Source organism: Camelus bactrianus, chromosome 10 (assembly GCF_048773025.1).
Source record: "Camelus bactrianus isolate YW-2024 breed Bactrian camel chromosome 10, ASM4877302v1, whole genome shotgun sequence".
In the NCBI taxonomy this organism is placed as follows: domain Eukaryota; kingdom Metazoa; phylum Chordata; class Mammalia; order Artiodactyla; family Camelidae; genus Camelus; species Camelus bactrianus.
Window position 1 is genome coordinate 48,640,739 of NC_133548.1, and position 14,959 is coordinate 48,655,697.

The window sequence follows — 14,959 nt, forward strand, 5'->3', positions numbered from 1 at the left end:
CTCCACCACATTTTTCCACAGTGTATCAACTCGGCTGTGTGATGTTGGATGTGGGATGTCACTGTGTGTGTGAGGGACGGATCCTGAGGTCCCACATTGTCTGGGGCCCCCACACAGGATAAAGATGGATCGGGGATGTCACACTGGGCGACGATGTCTCAGTCTCATGGTGTGACACTGTGCCCAAGGTCCCACGCAGGGTGACACTGAGCCTAAGAGTTACCCCCCACCCTGTGGCACAATGTCTTGACCGCGTCCTCGGACTCAGTCTCTCCCACTCAGGCCCCACTGCCCTGCCCTCACCTGGTCAGGTCCCGCAGCCGCGCCTCCTCCCCGCGCAGGTAGCTCCGCAGCAGTCCCAGCAACCGGCGCTCGGGCGCCAGGGCGCGCGCCACACTAGTCAGCGCCGAGAACGTGTCGTCGCGCGCCGCGGCCCGCGCCGGGTCTCCTGCCCGGAGCGCCAGCACTGCCAGCACCGCCAGCAGCGCCGCCAGCCTCGCCACGGGTCCCATCGCCGGCGCTCGCGCGCGTCCCCTCAGACCGATCCGCTGACCCGGCGCCCGCCGCTCCCGCCCCGCCCCGCCCCTCGGCCCCGCCCCCGACTCCTTGCTCTCACCCCTCCCCTCGCTCTCCACCTCCCACTTTCCTGCTCTTTAGCTCCTCAGATTGTATGGGGTCTACCTGCCACCTAAGTGTCCGCCCGCTCTCCACTAAATCACAGCCCTAGGAAAGCATTTCCACTGCGGAAATCGAGGCAGCGAGCGTGGTGAGGAATGAATTCACTGGTCAATGGCTGTACGACGACATCCAAAAATATTCACCCCTCTGGATCAAGGAATGAATACACAGAAACATCACTGTATTCTGATGGAGAAATCAGTAGAGTAAATGTGGTAAGGTAACAGCGGTGCGGGTAAAGAGCTGTGACAGGCCAGAGAGGAAGAAAACACTTCACACAGGACTTGACGCCTGAGCCCTCTTGAAGGATGAACAGAATTTTGACCGGAGGTGAAGAAGGGTGAAGGCCACTAGGGTCAGTGCACGACAAATCTAGGACCTATACAACCAAAAACTCTGGGGTCCTGGGTCACTGCTCTACACCATATACTCATAGTCACTTAGGCAAACAAAAATATTATTATATCCTACTACTCACTCTTTCCCCCTCTTTCCCAGGCAATGTTTATTCAATCATTCATTCATTTAACAAATACTTAGCACCTCTTCTACTGTGCTGAGGGCACAGAGAAATAGCATATCAAACCCATGAACTCAGGAGGGGAGACAGAGATGTAAACAAATAACCACAAAGTACCATCAGAGTAACCAAGGGGTGTGTAGTAAGCAACGGCAACCCTGAGGAGGGAGCCCATCCCCAGGCACAGACGGTGGAGAGGGCTTCACAGAGGAGGCACTGTGTGCAGGTCTAAAAGGATGAAAAGGAATTGTCTGGAAGATGACAGGCAAAGAAGGGATGGGCTTTCCATGGGCTTATGTATACCAAGGTTCAGAGATGGAAAATAGTTTGAGTTGCAGAAATGATGAAAAGTTCCTTGTGGTTGGGACTGTTAGATTGTGAAGGGGCTTTGCACGTCATAGTAAGAAATTTAGCCTGTCCTCATGAAAATCCAATGGAAGTTTTAAAGGTGGCATTAATTGTCATCCAGTGACTAAGCAAGATGAGGGAATAAAGGCCCAGCTATTTATGCCCAACATGAGATAGCTCTGACAGGCAACACTAGCTCTAGCCCTCCTGCCTCACTGATCAAGACTTTGTCAAGCTTCTTTGACCTCTTCCTCTGTGCTTCCTGATTCCTATCTTGCACTTCAAACTCCATCTCAGCATCTGCTTCTGGAGAACCTAACCCGTAACATTAAAGCATCAACATACGCAACTAGTAAGTGTAGAGCAGGAAACTGAACCCAGGTAGTGTGGATCCAGGTCCCAAAGTCTTAATTGCTACCAGAGGCAGATTTACCATGAAGCTTTTGAAGGTTAAGCTTCAAGGCTCCTAAATTGCACAAACCCTTTCCAAAGCCCTCAGGACTGAGGGCTGGCAGAGTGCAACAATGTGTTCATATTGTTTTATGTATTTGTAAAATTTGCAAAATAAAGCTATTTAAACCACAATTGGTTAAACTGTCTCTTTCTACTCTGACTTCCTCTCCATCACACTTTCCCTCATAAAACTTTCCCTTATGGTGTAAAGACCAAGGGTCTGTATTTGCAACTGAGTAGTCATCTTAGCCTGCTTTCTGCCCATTGAAGGTTGAGGGTTGTAGCAGGAAGAACAATGCCCCCTCCAAAGATGCCCATGTCCTAATTCCCAAAACCTGTGACTATGTTGCCTTACATGGCAAAAGGAATTTTGCAGGTGTGATTAAACTTAAGGCTCTTGAGATGTCCTATTATTTACTTATTCACTTGTTTTATTTGAGTATGGGCTCATGAATTTTATTGAATGGATTATAATTCATTACTTTGCTTATTTTGAATCTCAAATTGCTCTAGTTGGCCAATGGTAGCCCTTTCAACCTGGCTCCTGTGCCCTTTTGATATGTCCCCTTCATTCCTTGAGCACTTCCATATTTTGTTACTTCCAAGGTATTCCAAATCATCATGTACTTTCCCTGCTTCATTCCAGCAATCAAGCATGTCTCCCATGAGCCCTCATTCCTTAGTGAAGAGTATTCAGAAACCAAGATCTGGGTGCTAGGTATGCTCACTGCAACTGGAGTGTCTTTACTCCCAAGTTCTTTCAGCAGATAGAACCAATTATACATAGTTTCCTTTTAAAAGTTGAGGTATAATTTACATACTATAAAATCCACATTTTTAAAGTGCACAATTCATTGGCTTTACTATATTCACAGGGTTGTGCAACCATCACAATTAATTCTAGAATATTTTCTTCAATGCCCCACCCCCAAAAAACCCCTGTACCCATTAGGTGTCACTCTCCATCCCCCTTCCATGTGGCAATCACCAACCTACCTTCCATCTATATGGATTTACCTATTATCGGCATTTCATAAAAAGGCTTTACTTTTGATAATATCATACATGGAATTGCTTTCTTAATTTCATTTTTAGATTGTTCAGTGTTGGTATATAGAAACACAATTGATTTTTGTATATTGATCCTGTATCCTGCAAGCTTACTGAAATTGTGTATTATGTTTAATCATGTTTTTGTGCATTCCTTATGATTTTATATATAAAAGATTAAAACATCAGAAATTGGAGATAGTTTGCATCTTCCATTCCAATCTGGGAGCTTTTTCTTTCTTTTTTGCCTAATTTCCTTTGCTAGAACTTCCAGTACAATGTTGAATAGAAGTAACAAGAGAGGATATCCTTTTCTTGTTCCAGATTTTGTGGGAGGAGCTTTCAGTCTTTCACCATTAAGTATGATGTTAGCTATGGGTGTTTTGTCAGTGCCCTATGTTGAGGAAGATCTCTTCTGTTCCTAATTGGTTGAGTGTTTTTATCTGTCAAACACATTTTTGCATCTATTGAAATCATCATGTGGTTTTTATCCTTTATTTTCTTAGTATAATGTGTGATAATGATTGATTTTTGTTTGTTACACACCAACCTTGCATTCATGCGGTAAATCTTGTTCATATGTTGCTGTGTTCAGTTTGCTAATATTTTGTGAAGAATTTTTGTATCTCTATTAATAGGTGGTGTTGGTTTGTAGTTTTCTTGTGATATCTTTGTCTGGTTTTGGCATCAGGATAATATTAGACTCACTGAATGAGTTTGAAAATAGTCCCTCCTTAGTTTATATTTTGGAAGAACATGCAAATGGTTGGAGTCAATTCTTCTTTAAACATTTAGTGGAAGTCACCATTAAAACCATTTATGCCTGGGCTTTTCTTTGTGTGAAGGTTTTTGATTACTGATTCAATTGCTTCAGTAATTCTTTTAGGGCAAGTCTGCTGACAGTGAATTGTAACTTTCTTTCATCTGAGAAGGTCTTTATTTCTATTTTATTTTTGAAGTATATTGTTACTACTATGACAGTTCCTTTCTTTCAGCCTTTTAAAAATGTGCTGGGCTCCATGGTTTCCAATGAGAAATCCAGTCATTTAAATCACTGTCTCTCTATAAGCAATAAATCATTTTTTTCTCTGTGTAGTTTCAAGATTTTGTCTTTTATTTTTCCAGAGGTTTGATTAGGATGTGGGCAAGGATTTCTTGGGGGGTTTATCCACTCTGCTTCACTGAACTTCTTGGATCTGTAGGTTTATGTACTTTGTCAAATCTGGGAAACATTTATATATTATTTGAAAAACAAGCATTTGAATAATCTTGTGGAAATCTAATGACATAAATTAGGCTCTGGTTCACAGGTCATTAAGGCGCTGTTCTTTTTTTTTTTTTTTAATCTTTTTTCCTCTCTGTTGTTCAGATTAGGTAATTTTAGTGGATCTATCTTCAAGTTCACTGACTCTTTTCTCTGTTATGTCTACTCTTATATTCAGTCCACCAGTGAGTTTTTTATTTTGGTTCTTGTACTTTCATTAGATTCCTCTTCATATTTCTTCTTTCCTGATACTTTCTACCTTTCCATTCATTTCAAGAGTATTCACCCTTACTTCTTGGAGCAGTTTATAACAACCTTCACCAATTTAAACATTTATGTCATCTCTTCTTTGACATCTGTTGTCTTTTCTTATACTAATTGAGATTTTCCTGGTTCTCTGCATGCTGAATAACATTAGATTAAATATTAGACATTTTGAATATTATGTTATAAATGTTCAGATCTTGTTTAAATTTTATGGATAATAGTAATATTTTTTGTTTTAGCATGCAGTTGACCCAGTTTGATTCAGAAGTACTGACCTGCTTTCTGTGGCTGTGGTTCCAGTGTCAGTTCAGTATTCAAAGCTTTTGCAATGCTATTCAAATCTATCCCAGTTGTATGTCACCCACTGGCCAGTCTTAAATCTGAACAGTGGTCTATACCATATCTTAGTGCCCAAGTGTATGGTACTCTATTTAGTGTAAGATACATGCCTGCACAGTTCAGGGGTGAGGTCAGGAATTATGAGGTTGCTCTCCTGAACTCCTCCCTGTCTGTGATTTCTCTGATACTTTCCAGTCTTCTGACCCGCCCCCTCTCCTTTCAGTCCTTAGCCAAAAACCTGGGGGTTCAGTTACCCTTCTCTGCTGTGTACTTTTCATTACTGCATGTATCTAGCGCCAAGTGGCAGGAGGACAGAAAGAGAAAAATCAATAGGAGTTTGCCCCACCTTATGGGAGTTTGCCCCACCCTATTGGGGTTGTTGAAAGCAAAACTTACAGCATTATTTAATATGGTTTCAATGTGTGTAGATGTAATACATAAGATAACTGAAAGTTTTAGGTGGCCCTAGGCTCTCACTACCATCACTGCCATTGTGACCACCACTGTGGAACTGCCTAGAGGGAGGAGTGCAGGAGAGGATAAAAAAGTGGGTCCCCCCACCACCTCAATGCGAGAATCCTCTTTCCTTTCCTATTGAGCCAGCACTAGAGGGTTTCCCCTGCAGCTTTCCTAGTCCTCAACCTGGAGCTCACGTTTGGATTTACAGATACTGAGGATCAAAGAGAGAAACTAACCGCCAGGTCAGTGGTGCTTCAAGTTCTGGTCTTTCCTCTCAATCTACCTGTTCTCATTTATTTTGCAGAGCCCTCAAATGCCTACTCTACACATTCTGTCCAGGTTTTATAGCTGCATTCAGTGGGCAAGGCATCTCCCCACAACCAGAATTTCCTATACTATAATATTTTGTTTTAATTCTGTATCAGAGAGGAATTTTTGAAGTCATTCCATTAACAACAGGGTTCCAAATTCAACCAAAACCAAACTAAATTTTAACTAAATTATGCTACAAGTACAAATAATCGCATGACAACAGAATTGATATTTTCCAAGAATGCTAAGTTTGTGAGGCTCTATTTATGTTCCTGTTTGGTATTCAGCAAGGTTTTTTTGTTTGTCTGTTCTTTGACCTGTATTATTAGACAATTTCTATTTCTGCATGTCAAAAACTAAAAAAATGCATGTTAGCTTTGAAGAAATGTCACTAGTATTATTATGCTTTTTACTGCAAAAATAGAAAGAAAATTGAAGTAGAAATAAAAGGGTTGAGGAAAGATCAAGATTTTCAAATAAACATCAAGGCAGAGGAGGGAAAGATTTTCCAGGAGTAATCATCAGCAGCAGCATCACATGATGCCACTCTCCCCTGCTCACACCATACCAGCCATGCTGGCCTTTGACCTTTTCATTTTCTGCTCCTGCCAACCTTTTTCCTGCATAATCTCTGACTAACCCCTACTCATCCTTAGAGTCATTTCCTGAAGGACTTTTGATTTGTCTGCAGATTAGGTTTGAATCCCCATGAAATTCAAAACACTCATTATATTTTCCCTTGGTAGCATTTATTACAATTATACTTCCTTATTTCTATAATTCATGGCTATCTGCTCTACCAGATCATAAGTTTCATGTAGGCAGGACTGTGCTTAGCAAAGTGCCAGGCAGTGGCAGGTACTCATTTTAAAAGATAGAATAAACAGAGCAGAAAGAGCATTCAAAATAATCCCACCAATCAATCTTTTTACCAAGGGTCCTCTATGTGCCAGTCCTCTGCCAAATCTTTTCTAATATCTAGCTCCTTCATCCTCACAATAAGCCTATGAGGTATTTACTGATCTTTTGCCTTTTACGGTTGAGAAAACCACACGTCACTGAGGTTAAGTGATTCAGCAGCAAGATGGTAAAGCCTGAAATTGAATCCAATTGAATCTCCAACTCTCAGCTAAGGTCGGTCTTTCCAAGGAAACAACAGGATTTTTTTTTTTTTTTTAATCTGAGGTATTCCTATAGTGCCCCCTGGTGGAATTAGATGCCAACTCAAATCCACCAACCTTGTCATACATTTGCTGTTTGCTTAACAACAAGATTAATTTATCAATGTATTTATCGGTTCTCCACCTAGTCCAGGAGCTTTTTGTGGAGTTTCTCTTTGTCCATAGAGCCTACCATTCATTCAACCATTACTGGGCATCCAAGGATATAGCAGAGGAGCCAGATGGCGTCCCTGCCCTCAGAATCCATACAGTCAAGTAGAAGAGACAAACAAGTAAATAGCAAAGAACAATAGTGATATATGCCATGTAGAAGGAAGTACAGGGAACTAAGGAAGCCATTTCTGTGGTCAAAATTCAACGAACACTTTTGAGAAAAAGCATGGCACATGGAGGGATAGATGGCAAAAATGAGACATGAAGTATAAACAGGAGCCAGATGATGAAGAACCTACTTTACTAATAGCTTTGCTTTTATCCTAAGGTCACTGGGAAGCCACTGAAAAGTTTTTAAGCAGAGGAATGATGTGATTACTTTTTTGTTTTTTAAAGATCAGTTCTGACTACAGTGGGTAGAACTGACTGGAGGGGGCAAGACCAGAGGCAGAAAGGCCAGTTAAGAGGCTGCCTTATAGTCCAGGTGAGAAAAAAATGTTTGGTGGAGGGGCACACAGGGAGCTTAAAATGTATTGATTAAAATTCCCTTTCTTTCCCTGAGTGGTAGGTACAAAAGTGTTTTATTCTTCATATCTTACATTTACATTATACAAATTCTCTAGTATATATAAAGCTGTTCATTTAAAAACATATAAAACTCTGGAAAGATAGTCCATGCTCTCAGATTGGAAGAATTAATATTGTTAAGATGACCATACTACCCAAAGCAATCTACAGATTTAATGTGATCCCTATCAAAATACCCAGGGCATTTTTCACAGAACTAGAATAAATAATCCTAAAACTTACATGGAACCACAAAAGACCCACAATTGCCAAAGCAATCCTGAGGAAAAAGAACAAAGCTGGAGGCATGACCCTCCCAGACTTTAGACAATACTACAAAACTACAGTAATCAAAATAATGAGATACTGGCACAAAAACAGATATATGAATCAATGGAACAGAAGAGTCTAGAAATAAACCCACACACCTATAGTCAATAAATCTTTGACAAAGGAGGCAAGAATGTACAATAGAGAAAAGACAGTTTCTTCATTGGTGTTGGGAAAACTGAACAGCTTCATGTAAATCAATGGAGTTAGAACATTCTCTCACTCCATACACAAAAATAAACTCAAAATGGCCTAAAGACTTAAATATAAGACATGACACCATAAAACTTTTGGAAGAGAACATAGGCAAAACATCCTTTGAAATAAATTGTGGCAATGTTTTCTTAGGTCAGTCTGCCAAGGCAATGGAAATTAAAGCATAAATAAACAAATGGAACCTAATCAAACTTATAAGCTTTTGCACAGCAAACGAAACCATAAACAAAACAAAATGACAACCTATGGACTAGGAGAAAATATTTGCAAACAATGCGACCAACAAGGGCTTAATTTCCAAAATACACAAACAGCACATACAGCTCAGTAACAACAACAACAACAAAACACCAAGCAACCCAATAAAAAAATGGGCAGAAGATCTAGACATTTCTCCAAAGAAGACATACAGATGGCCAACAGGCATCTCAATGTTGCTATTTATTAGAGAAATGCAAATCAAAACTACAATGAGGTTATCACCTCACACCAGTCAGAATGGCCATCACCAAAACGTTTACAAACAGTAAATGCTGGAGAGGTCATGGAGAACCCTCTCCACACTCCTACACTATTGGTGGGAATACAAACTGGTGCAGCTAGTATGGAGAACAGTATGGAGGTTCCTTAAAAAACTAAAAAAAGTTACCATATGATCCAGCAATCCCACCCCTGGGCATGTATCTGGGAAAGACAAAACCTCCAATTCAAAAAGATACATGCACTCCAATGTTTATAGCAGCACTATTTACAATAGTCAAAACATGGAAACAACTTAATGTCCATCAATAGATGAATAGATAAAGAAGTTGGTATGTATATGTATATGTATGTGTGTGTGTGTGTATATATATATATATGTAGCAGAATATTCCTCAGTCCGTAAAAAAGAATGAAATAATGCCATTGACAGCAACATGGATGAACCTAGAGATCATCATTCTAAGCGAAGTCAGAGAGAAAAAGACAAATATCATAGGATATCACTTATATGTGTAATCTAAAAAATGATACAAATGAACCTATTTACAAAACAGTAACAGACTCACAGACATATAAAGCAAACTTACAGTTACCAAAGTGGAAAGGGGGGATGGGATAAATTAGGAGTTTGGGACTGGCAGATACAAACTACTATATATAAAATAGATAAACAAAGTCCTACTGTGTAACACAGGGAACTATATTCAATATTTTGTAATGAACTATAATGGAAAAGAACCTGAAAAAGAATATCTATATGTATATATAAAGATAAATCACTTTCCTGTACACCAGAAACTAACACAACATTGTAAACAACTATATTTCAATAAAAAATAAAAGAAACACAATTTAAAAAAATACATAAAACTGACAAAAATACCATATGTATGTATATATGTACACATACATAAATAAGATATGGAAGGGAAGGATACACAGAGGGTGGCCTGTGAGGAGGTAGATTGTAAAGATAGCCATAATCCTCTTTCCTTCCTGTACCCACATCCTTTGTGGTGTGACTTTGCATCTTCCTCCATTAAGAAGTGGAGTCTATTTCCTCTTCCCTTGAAACTGGGAAGGCATTATTACTTTCTTTAGCCAATAAAGTTCAACAAAAGGGACAGTGTGCCAGTTTTGAGCCTAGGTCTCAAGAGGCATTGCATGCTTTGGTCCTCTCTTTTGGAACCATGTCCAGGCACCTATGTGAACAAGCCTGGGCTAGCCTGCTGTTTTATGGGAGCAACGTGAGGCAGAGCTCAGCCAACCCAGCTGCAGCTATCCTGAACCAACCAGCACCCAGTCAACTTGGCAGCTGATCTCCATTTGGTAAGTGAACCCAGCTATGACCAGAAGAACCAGCCTGCGGACCTCAGTCCAAACTGCCAAACTGCAGAACGGTGAGATAAATAAATAGTTGTTGTTTTAAGCCACTAAGTTGTGTATAGTTTGTTTTGCAGTAAAAGTTGACTGTTACGGAAATTGGTGTCTGAAATGCTACCTTTAACAAAATCTCAAAATTCATAGCATTGGCTTTGGGATCAGGGATGGGTGGAGATTGGAAAAATGGCAAGCCAACAGTGAAGTCTGGGAAAATGGTGAGGAAATTGTGACTGGCGGCTGGAAAAATGGTAATCTGTGTTTTATAATGGCAAAACAATTGGCAAAACTGTTGCCTGTAGCAACTTGGGAGATGGTGGAAAAATACTCAAAAACTTTTGGTTCAACCAAAGTCCTGATTTCTAGGCAGAATGCTTAAAGTGTCAGTTGGGTGCTCCCAGCTGGGTGTGATAACCTTATAACAGGAAGAGAGGTATCAGCTAAAGAAAGAACTGGCCTGCCTGAAACATGAATTTAGAGAGAATAGAGAGGGGCAGGACTTACCATGTTAAAAAATAAGACATTCTTCATTTTGAGGCTTTCTAGCCAGCAAAGAATTCTTACAGGGAAACATAGCCTGGAGATGTGAAACACATCAAAGGTGTGGCTGTAACACACTAAAGACCGCTGAGAGAATTAAAATAATGTCTAGTAGATTCCTAGGCAAAAAGACTTATTGGAATCTTAAAAGCAATATCCACAGAAGACTGATTCCAAAATAGCAGTGATAAAATCGAGAGAGATGTCTCAAAAACAATTGGGTCTGTGTCATTTGGAGTATGGAGTAGACTATAATCAGATACATTGAAAACCCACAAAGTTTTTAAGTGAATTGTACATGTGAAAGTACCACCATCCTGAATCAAAAGGGACTCAAATAATTCAAATTGCTAATTCAGCTGCCAATATAAGCCACTTCTTCAGAAATAGCCAAGGAAGATGATAGACAAAGGATAGTCCAGAAGGCAGAGCCAAGAAGCACAGAATTCAATAGACTAGGAAACCACTCCCAGGGAGCAGAACTTAGGCCTGACCAAGGGATATTCCCTCTCCTAGGATAAGGGACCTGACAACTTTTGTTTTCCTGGAGTACAGAATTGCTCTATTTAAGAATGACTATGTGCTTCTTATGCTTCTCCTTCTTGAATGGAAGTGTCCACTGAGGTTATCCTGTCTGTGTCTCATTGTATACTAGGTGTGTGGGAGGCAAATAACTTATCTTTTTAATTCATAAGTATCAAGATCAGAATGAATAATATTCATCAAGTCACATACAAACCTGATGTAGATGATAAGATCCTAGACTTCGAGTCTGATGACATAATCGCGAGGCTCTTGGGGTTCCTGGATTGGAAATGAGCATATTTTGCCTGTTGGAGGAATGTGAATAATTATAGTCAGAGAGTATTTACTGTGGTAGACTACAAAAATGGTCACAATCCTTCAGTCCTCACTGAATCCATACTCTTTGAGTTGTGACATTGCAGCTCTTCCCATCAAAAGATTGAAACTATTTCTCCAACCCTAAATCTAAACTGGCTTTGTGGTATTTTTGGCCTGTAGAATGAAGCAGAGGCATGCTTAAGTCTCAAGATGCCTCAAGAGCATGGTTCAACTCTTTTTCTTGTAATCTTGTCATGCCACCCATGTGAACAGAACTGACCTAGCCTGCTGGAAGACAAGAGACCACATGGAGCAGAGATGAGCCATTCCAACAGAAGCTATCTAGCTCCCAGGCAACTTGGCAGCTGACTTCAACACATGAGTGAACCTAGTCATGACCAAAACAGCAACTCAGCTGAGCTCAGCATAAAATGTTGAGCTGCAGAATTGTGAGCTATATAAATACTTGTTTTAAACCAACAAGTCCTTTGGGGTGGGTAGTTAATTGTTCAGCAAAAGCTAACCAATTAAAAGACATCTAACCAATATAGGAGTCAAGGCAGGGAATTGGATTAGGTAGGGGTTTAAAAGGAAAGGAAAATATACGAGACAAATGAGAAAGAGTATTGACATTTATTGTTCTAGGTAGTGGTTTCATGGGTGTTTGTTGTATCTTTCTAATTTTCTTTGTTTTAAAGTTTTTATCATACAAAATCAGATTAAACTATAACTTCAAATTTAATATAAAAAAGTGATCATGTCCATTTAAGTATGTTGATAATTTCCAAATTTAGATCTCTAGCTTAGACTCTCTTCTGAGTTCCAGACTCGTATTTCCAATTGCCTACTTGTCATCAACACTTGGATTTCTCTAAGGTTTCTCAAATATAACATGTTCAAAATTGATTTATCTTTCTACCTGTGATAGCCAGTCTCAAAAGTGACCCTCATGATTTCCACCTCCTGTGTAGTCCCTTCCACACTGTATCAGGATTGTTCTGTATGACCACAGAATTTTGCAGAAATGACACTGTGTGACTTCCGAGGCCAAGTCCTTAAAGACACGGTGGCTTGTGCCTTGCTCTCTCATTGAATCACTCACTCTGGAGGAAGCAAGGTGCTTTGTTGTGAGGACACTCAAGCAATCCTATGGAGAGGCCCACGTGGTGAGGAACTGAGCCCTCTTGCCAAAAGCCATGTGAATGAGCTATCCGGGAAGCTGATCCTCCAGCCCCAGCTGATCCCAAACCTTCAGATGACTGCAATCCCATAGAGACATTGATCCAGAATCACCAGTTAAGAAGTACTCATACTCCTGTTCCACAGGAACAGCCAGGGCTTCCAAGCTCACACGTGTGCCTCTCCATAGGGCTGCTGGTGACATGGCAGCTGGCTTCACGCAGAGCAAATAATCTGACAAAAAGTATCAAGATATAAGATAAAGTGTCTTTTATAAACTAATCTTGGAAGTGGAATGCCATCACTTCTGCCTGGCAGGGATTATTGGGGGCCCCCTTGGAGGCTGGCTCTCACACTGCTCAAGGTCTCATAGTGATTGACAGAAAGAGGGGACTTGAAACTAGGCACTCAAATTAGAACCTGTGTTCTTTACTACAGCAAAAGGAATAAAAGGAGGGAGTTTTACAGATACTATATAACAAAACTCCACAGTAACTGAATCCAATTGACAACTACAGCTGGATGTGAAATCCTGGCTGTGCTAAAGTTATTGGAAGTAAAGGCAAGGCTCAGTGGGTAAATCATAAGACGACCCCAACTCTGGAAACTGAAAAGTAGAAGATGGGTTCCTAGTGTACTGAGTTTTCTACTGATCTAATCCCCACATAAGCTGACTAAATGGGTGTCAACTAACCAGGCAGCAAATTCCAGAATCCTTGCTGCCATTTCAGATTCCCAGCCAGCCTTAGAACCAGGAATTGCTTCTAAGCCGCAGTCAATATTGGATAGATCTGGATGGCACAACCAAACTCCCAGAACTCTGGGCTGGCTCCATTATCCTAGTAATCTTATGACTCCATATTTTATTCAGTTTTAATTGAAAAAAATTCCTCACCTCCATCCTGTTGCATTCAGAAGGGGTTTTCATGCATTAGGAAGTAAAACTGGCAGCACCAGGTGCTTATTTCAGTGTGGGGAATGGGGAGGGAGAGAGAAGAAATAATAAATGATAACTCACCAAGACAGTCCATACAGGACAAGGAGCAAGCTTGCCGGCATCAGTGGGGGTAGTCCGGTGTGAGAAAGAAAAAAAATCTTAGACCGGCCAATGTAAGTTTGAGGTGCTGTGGGATATCCAGGTAGAGATGACTTGAAGACTGTTGGATGTGTGACTCTGAAGCTTAGAAAGGTCTGGCCTAAAAACATAGATCTGTGGGTCGTCGACTTCAGAGTGGTAGTTGGAACTTTGGGCGTTTCACCCAGGAAGAGTGTGCAAAATCGTAATGCCATTGGCTGAGATCAGAAGCCAATTATCCAGCCTCCACAGGATGCTTCTTCCTGCTTTCTTCCTGCTGTCTTCTGTGTCTGCAAGGCCTTTCTCTACCTGACAAGCTCCCGCTCTTCCTTCAAGTCTCTATTGTAGTCCTGGCAATTCTTTAGTGCCTTCCTGGATCCAGGACAGCTGCCCCTACTCTACTCCTGCACCAGTCCATGCTTACCTCTACCACCTCACTTCTATTGCACTGTCATTGTTTCTGTCTTCTTAAAAGCTATGGGTTACATCTTACCAGGTTTTTATTCACTGTGCTGCTTCTACTAGGAAAAGCAGAAGGAGAAAGAGACTACCACTCATAAGACCTGAGTATTAGTCCCAGGTTTGCCCTTGAACGGTTTTGTGACTCAGGGGATCACTTCTCCTCTCTGGATCTTAGTTATCTCCTGAATACAAGTAGAGAGGACTCCTTCTGCTTGAAGATTGATTCACTGAATGAATTTTAACCAGCCATCATGGGGGAGAAAGCAGCAGATTGAGAGTAAGATGACTTGGGTTCCACAGAAATCTGTTCTGTAGACTCATGTGGATCCCCAACCAACCCTCAGGCTTTCCTCATTGTAAAGAAAGATTCTTGCATTGAATTTGAGTTCCTTCCAGGGCAGAGGTTCTGAGTTTGTTTCAGGAGACACGGATCCCTGTCCACCAGGGGGAAGCATGCATACATGGGAATGGCAAACAACTGGGAAAAACTCTGATTCAGCTGCTGTTTCATTTTTTTCTGCTCTTGCTCCCTGCCTCCCTGGGAATAAATCTCTTCTGCCCCTCCCCAACTCCAGCTTTCCTTATTTAGCTTCAAGTTGGGCTTTTCCCCCTCCAGGCTGTGACTTTGCTGCAGCCAGTCTGGCTAGAAGCCCTCTAGCAAGTCTTAAGTACTCCTGCTTCCCATTTGGCACCCACACATTTCCTTTGCTTTAGGTTGAATTTATTCACATACCATGTGTGCCTCCTCCTCTTTGCTTATTCACAGCCTACTTGCCTTTAAAAATGCAGCTCAAATCCAATTCAGTTCACTTCAGCTGAACCCCTGAGGGCTCATTATCTGCTTGGCTCACTTCTGGGCA

At 41.0% G+C, this 14,959-nt stretch overlaps 1 protein-coding gene across 2 annotated transcripts in view; it reads right to left on the reverse strand.

The window, feature by feature from the left end:
* The window catches only part of P4HA3 (prolyl 4-hydroxylase subunit alpha 3), a 35,183-nt gene extending 34,616 nt beyond the window's left edge, over positions 1–567 (reverse strand). For both annotated transcript variants that reach the window (XM_074372611.1, XM_010973166.3), the window contains exon 1: positions 304–567. In XM_074372611.1, the coding sequence (XP_074228712.1) occupies positions 304–512 (209 nt within the window). In that variant the 5' untranslated portion in view covers positions 513–567. The remainder of the gene's footprint in view (positions 1–303) is intronic.
* Positions 568–14,959: the final 14,392 nt, after the last annotated feature.